Genomic DNA, 7316 nt, shown 5'->3' on the forward strand with positions numbered 1-7316 from the left:
CTTTTTATTTGCACTCTTTGTGGTAAGGCAAGTTCTCCAAGGCCTATATTTCAAGGTCTTTGTTTATAAATAGGCTCTGTCTTGCCAACTAGATAAAAGGACAGGAAATGATATAGCGTGAGATGTTTCATTAGACACTTAAATTCTATTACATTTCTCCTAAAGGAGTTGTTCACTCTAATAGGGCAGAAAAGCAGTTCTCATGTTAAATAGTCCCCAGGCACACCTTTGAATGAGATGACTTGGCCAGAAGATACTCCACGTCCACCAGGAACAGTCAAGAGATTGCCATCAGAGGCTGCATTGCCCATTTTGAAGGGCTCAGCCCATTTCATTTTACAGAGTGAGGAGAAGGCAGAAATGGACATGCTGGATGCTGCCAGAGTCTCCACAGCAATGGATTTGTGGGCATAGCTGGGCAGATTCTCAGAACTTCCTTTCTCAAATCAGGTCATAGCCCAAACCCATGATGACGTCCGAGAGGGCTTTAAGACAGGTGACTTCTGGTATGGGCCAAAACCACATTAGATCCACGTGGCTGCGATTATCAGCAGACATCTCAGCTTCCATCAGTAAAACATGTTCATTTCCCTCTTGCAAGCCCTTGCTTTCGTCTTCATTTCTAGCTGGACCACAGCTTGAGATAAATTTCATCACATAATCTTTTCTGTCAGCGACCTTGATCAGAACCTATGTTTAATTCATTTCCTAGTGAAAAGCTGTAGACAGGTGAGTCTTGTGTATCCTCGTGCAAACTTCATAAGGCGCCACCTCTAGTTTCATTCAGTGATTCTTCCCTGTTCTCCTTCTAGGAACCAACGTCCAAGAGGCCCAGAAGATACTCAACAACAGCGGACTCCCCATTACTTCAGCTGTTGACCTGGAGGATGCAGCCAAGAAGGCTGTGGCCAGTGTGGCCAAGAAGTGATGTCTTTGTCCTGATCCGATGGAGAAAGAAAGCCTTTTTTCCATAAAAAGGGATGATTCATCATTGTGAAATAAATGGTTATCTCATTGGGGAAGAAAAGGTGGGGGAGAAGGCAAGAATCACTGAAAAATCTTAAATCTCTGTTTTCTGGAATAAAATATCTAGACAGCCTAAATCTGATTTTAGTCTTTATAAAAATAATGTCTTGAGTTCTCATACTTTTCTGTCACTGCAAGCCTGCTCAGTAGGCAGTGTTTTGCAGAATTTGAGGAGCGGTCTATGTGGCCAAATATTGTGTGTATAGGCAGAGTTTGAAATCAGGTCCTGCTTCATTTACAAGAATTTTGGTGGGCATCTAATCCTACATAATGAAAAAGAAAAACAGACTATTTAAAAACTCAGACACGATTATATTTAATATATTAATTACTAAAAAGGCACAAGATTACACTGAACACATTAGCTACTAAAAAGGCACTGCTAAGACATTCAAGCAAATAGCTATTACACACTGCAGCAGATTTTACAGGTTTCTAATTCCAACATATGTTTGAAAAATCCATGAGTGTTCCAAAATATATTTAATAATGGAAGGTCTGCATTAATATACCATCCATGCGTTTTTGCCATTTGCCTTAATATTGAATATACTGTTTACCTCACACTAAAAAGAAAACCAGAAGCCTTATTTGTGATTTTGGAGTGGAAGCTTCCATTTTTGTGTCAAAAATGAATCCTGATTCTTATGGAAATCTCTGTTATTAAGTCATTTCAAGATGAGACAACACTGAAGATCAAATTGTGTTGGGTATCAGTATCTTCTCTCCTCATTTATCTCTTACTCCTCATCCTCCCAGAATCTATCAGTTTATGATAGAAAGATGGGAACCTTATTTGAATGTGGGTTTTTTTCCATGATGTCCAATTTTGTTGTGGGAAAGGATTTGCATAAAGTTTTTGTTTAAATTTTGGTAGATTTTTATCTATACAAATTCAAATAAAATTATGTTTTGCAAGCTGAAACATTTGTGTGTATTTCTCATTTTAGTCAATTTTATTCCTCAATGTTTTTCTACAAAGACACTAGCCTTAGTGTCTTAGGTATGTCTCTAAAATTTGATAATTTGGGTCATTCCAGGATTATTCCAGCTCCACTCAACTTTATCAGATACCCATTTCTGTGTTAGGAGATTATGGAATGCATAAAAGTTATACACAAACCAGAATCCCAGGAATGTATCTCAGATGTCTGACAGTTTAAACTGTGATGTCAGTCTGCATAACGCAAAGGGAGATACCAGTATAAACTTCTTCCATTTAGTAAGGCTCAATTGCCACCATTAATTTTCCTTTCAATGTATAAATATGTAGCAGACCAAACTATTTTCTTTTTTGTTTTTTTACCAGCTTACATTGTTCTTACAAATTTCATGTGTGGACCAGAGTATAAAAGTCATTATTGTTTAGAGCCATGTTTGCCATGGAGAAATAAACTATTTGATAGATCAGTCTTACATCCTTTCTTAATGCCTGTGCAATGAATGAAAAATATTAATGTCTTCTTAGCTGTGTTTTGGTTTTTGATAGCTTAATCACTAGTTAGTGTAGGAAAAAAAAAAAAAAAAACCTATATTACGTCAACTAGACATTTTTAAATGTTTTGATTTCTGAAGAGGACTATGAATCGCTATGTTGAATCACAATCACTGATGTTTCCAGTCAACCCAATTTGGAGGAGGGGATAAAGTAACTAAATCATTTATGTGATTATTTCGTAAAAGGGTTAATAACAAGCAAATAGCCTTTTATTTTCAAATAAACTCAAAGCCATCAGAGCTTGTTCTTTTTGCATCCTTAGCATAGCTTGTTTCTATTAGTTTTATTCTCAGACGGGCCATTTTTACAGGTGAATAATGGCTGCTGGCCATTACATGTGAGGTTCTCAAACTTAGCATCCTCAGAAGAGAAAGAGAGAGGCAGGAGAGGGAAAGAGAAAATAAATGAGCAAATAAGTGAAAGAAAGAGTAATATTGGGAGGAAGGAGAGAGGAAGGAAAGAAGCTTCTCTTGGTAACTCTAAGACATCTCCCAAAATTGAGTCTTTATGACTCCAGTGATCAATTTCAGGTCAGTAACCTATTTCTGAACCAGGCCCTGGTTCGTTTACAAGAATTTTTGTGGTCTTCTATGTAATAAATATATTACAGGCCATAAAAAACTCAGACAAGTTTACATTTAACGTATTAACTACCTGATATGGTTTGGCTGTGTCCCCACCCAAAATCTCATCTTGAATTGTAATCAATGTTTTTGATTGTTTTGGCTTTGAGCTTATTTGAAAATAAAAGGCTATATGCTTGTTATTAACCCTTTTATGAAACAATCACATAAATGATTTTACTTGCTTTATCCCCTCCTCCAAGAATGAAATTACAATTCTACATTTTATTTTCATATCTCTTCCTCTCAGTTTTCTCTCTGAAGAAAAAAATGTCAGTAAGAATTATATTGTTTTTTAAGTGCAAAACCTTGATAAAAATGAGAAGGAATATTATTTTTTCACATTACTAAAGTAAATGAATATCTGATTGTGATCATTTGTAGGATAAACTATGTTCAAAAATACAATAAGTGAGAAAATATGGAAAAAACAATGTGGGGAAGTGAAAAGGATATGTTCTTTCATATCTTTCTAGATCTGGAGTTGGCAAACTAAGACCCAAGGACCTATTTTAGTAAATTAAGTTTTATTGTCACAGACACACCCATTTGTGTGCATGTTGTCTGTGGCTACTTTCATGTTACACAGCAGAGTTGAGTAGTTGTGATAGAAAACTTGTGACCCTAAAATGTTTCCTCTTCGGCCCTCTACATAAAAGGTTTGCCAACCCCAGCTCTAGATAAATTAAAAAAAAAAATACAACATTGCCCCCAAAATGACAGCAACAGAATATTGTTTTCAAACCTGGAAAAGGTAGATTTAGGCATTAAAGTGAAACAGAAATGGAAAAGTAGGGAATTTGATCTTTCATCTTTCCATTTTAAACCCTGTGAGAGCTACAAAAAGTCTACAAAAAGCCACTTGCCAATGAAAAAACCAATACAGATTTGTTAGTTTGTGTCTTTCCATCACCACAAGAACTGTCTGCAGTAACTCCTTGCACTTTTGAACATATGCTGTTCTTAACTGCTTACAGGTGCATTGAAATAATACCAAATCATGGCTATGAATATTAAACTACCGAAGGGCTGCACCCATCAGCTAACTCATCCTAAAAGTGATCCTTGCTAGTGATTATGTCATGCATTGTTTAGTCTTGGGGTCCTGGGAATATAAAGAGAAAGCAAGGGGAAAAAAGTAACTTCAGTGTACCCGATCCCCACCACATTACTGCAAAGGCAGTATCCATTTTACCAGTGAGGAAATTGTGACAAAGTGAGATAAAGCTGCTCCTCTCAAGTTTCATAGTTAATGGCAAAAATTTTGGCTTCTGGACTTTGGGTTCTTGTTTAATTCTATCATTTCTTCTGTTATCCAATAGAACTTTTCTGTATGATGGTAATGGTAAATATCAGTGCTGTCCAACATATAGTTATCCATCACATGTGACTATTGAGCGTCCTGGGAACTGAATTTTAAAGTCTAATGCTAATTAATTGATAATCACATGTTGCTAGTGGCTGCCATATTAGACAGTATAGCTCTCTGGTCTAAATCTCCTGGGTATTAGGATGCATTACTTTCACTTCAGAGAGGCTCACATTGATTAATTGCTTTCTGTGTGCCAGGAACTTTACCTATGCTATCCTAACTAATCCTCTTTAGCAACTCTATGAATCTATCATTGTTGTTTTACTGGTGAGAACATTGTAACTCAGAGAATTTAGGTAACATGACCAAGAGCACAAAACTAGCACGTGGCTAGTCAGGATTGAAGCTTGGTTTTCTGAGTCAAAAGCCGCTGGTCTTTGTTTTGTACCTGTGGGGACCCAAATTCACAAAGGTTGTGCCACTTATGATCGTTTGAAAGAATGTTGGAGGCAAAGACATTTACCAAGCTGGGTTCTTGAATGTATTGCTTGCCCTGTGTATCTCATACTTTGGGAAGCAGGGTTTAGAAGCAGAAAGATCACCATAAGCAACTGGCAGGTCATATGAACTACAATGTGAATTGCACCTCCTGGACTTGCACAAGGCATAAGGCAAGGGCCATTCTCTAGGGATCTAATTCCAAGTGGCTTCTCTTTAACAGTGCCTTCCCAACATCTATAACCATGGCCATCCAAAAGACAAAAGGCAGAGGGGCAGAAGACATAAAGCCTGGAGGCAGTTTTATCATATTAGGAGAAAATTTAGTTTGCAGCCTTTACCCTTCTTCTGGAGAAGTTTAGGTCCAGCAGTCTTATCTCTTATTTTCATATTCTAAGTAGGCCAGGAGCAATTCCTAGGCACCTTATGCCAAATTTCACAAATCCAGAATTAATTAAATTGTATATGCCAGCTATGAGATATATATAATTGTCAGGACTTTTAATTGTTGTTGTTGTTGTTGTTCTTGTTCCTCCCTTGTGTTTGTAGAGGCAGCAAAATAGAGGCATGTTTATTGGGAGCTCTCCTAATTCTTTTCCTAGCTAGGGAAGAAAAAAAATGAAAGTAAGCCATGATGTAGTAGTCATTAACACATCTGTTTTCAAACATCAGACAATGTGACAGACAAGAAGATTTGAAGATTGTATTTGGAGTATTTTTTCAATTACCTTTTAATGTTGAACATTAATGTGCTTTAAATCCTCATAACTAGTTGCCCTGAGCAAAACAAATAATTTTTGAAGGACCTTGTATTAAAAAGCACAAACGACATCACAATGTTAAATCGTTTTAAATAAATAAATAGCCTTGTATTAGGAATCACATACAGTAATCCTCCCTTATCCATGGTTTCACATTTCAGTTTTAGTCACCTGTGGTCAACTACAGTCAGAAATAGTTTAGTATAGTACAATAAAATGTTTTGAGAGAGACCACATTCATATAACTTCTATTACAGCATATTGTTATAATTGTTCAATTTTATTCTTGTTTGTCTCTTACTGTGCCTTATTTATAAATTAAACCTTTTCATAAGTATATATGTCTAGGAAAAGACACGCTGTGTATAGGGCTTGGTACTATGTGGTTTTAGGCATTCGTTTGGGAGTCTTGGATGCCCTGCAGGTAAGGGGGGATTCCTGTACATTAATAAAAGTATTGGTTGGGTTTTATTTATCACTCTTCATGTATATGATCTCATGGATACAAACAGGTGACCTTGCCAATTGGTACTAACTTTTTGTGTGTTTATGAAAAGAACAGTAGTAGCCTTGCACCCTGGATTCCAATAAAAAATTATTAATTTTTAAAAAGAATTTTGGACCTCTAGTTAAAAGGTCATTGTTTCCCAACTAGATGACTCTATCTTGAAACATTTATATTGTTGTTCTTTATTAAACATAGTTTTTAATGATCCTATGTTTTAAATAATTTCTTCCAAGATTGCTTCCTTTCAAGAGAACTTTTAAACATTCAGTTAAATGAGAACCCTTTAAATTTCTGTTGTTTCAAATGTTACATAATTTGTGTAGACACATTGACAGTTGTAAACTTTCAGAATATTGCATGTGAATTTCAAAAAAATTTGTAAAATATTTGCATACATTGAAATTCATTAAACTATATTTTCTCATACTTTTATTTTTTAAAAAAATCTAGTTGTATTAAAAATAAAAGTATTAATAATCAAGGTTGACAAAAATACAAGAAAACATACTCTTCATTAATTTAGTGTTTACTATATATATAATCAGTATAACATTTCCAGAGGTCAGTTTTTTAGTGCAGATTAACAGCCTTAAAAATGTTCATAGTGCTACTTCTTTGGGGTATGGAAATGACTTCTGGGGGGAACAGTTGAAACAGGAAAACAGAATGCCTGGGCTGATTTGTGAGACAGAAGCAAATGTTGAAAGCTCTGTACTGTAAGCCAGAGGGCGCCTTTTCTTCCCACCATCCAGGGCTAATAAATGGCAAGAGCATACACCTCCAACTAGGTAGATGCTTAGCAAAATCACAGAGGAGATGGTATGGTGCAGGTCTTCCGAACAAGACTGCACACAGGCCCAGCTGAACAGCTCCCATCCACCCTCTCCTACCCTACCCGCTACACACAACACATTTCCACCAGTGGCACACAGCCTCAGGAAAGGATTGCATATGCACTTCCCAGCTCTCAGAGAGGTAGACAACTAATCTCAGATAAGGAGATCAGAGAGAATTAGGACACAATATATCAGAACAAAGAGAAGGTAGACAGAGCTGCTGTGTTCATCATGACCAAGAAAACAAGAAAAAG

The 7316-nt window shown here is 36.3% G+C and overlaps 1 protein-coding gene across 1 annotated transcript in view; it reads left to right on the top strand.

Annotated features, from left to right (window-relative positions):
• Positions 1 to 1951, top strand: part of SUCLG2 (succinate-CoA ligase GDP-forming subunit beta) — a 281206-nt gene extending 279255 nt beyond the window's left edge. Inside the window, exon 11 of the mRNA XM_023200260.2 lies at positions 813 to 1951. Coding sequence (XP_023056028.1) covers positions 813 to 928 — 116 coding nt within the window. The 3' untranslated portion in view covers positions 929 to 1951. The remainder of the gene's footprint in view (positions 1 to 812) is intronic.
• Positions 1952 to 7316: the final 5365 nt, after the last annotated feature.

The sequence above is a fragment of the Piliocolobus tephrosceles genome, chromosome 2, assembly GCF_002776525.5.
Source record: "Piliocolobus tephrosceles isolate RC106 chromosome 2, ASM277652v3, whole genome shotgun sequence".
In the NCBI taxonomy this organism is placed as follows: Eukaryota; Metazoa; Chordata; class Mammalia; order Primates; family Cercopithecidae; genus Piliocolobus; species Piliocolobus tephrosceles.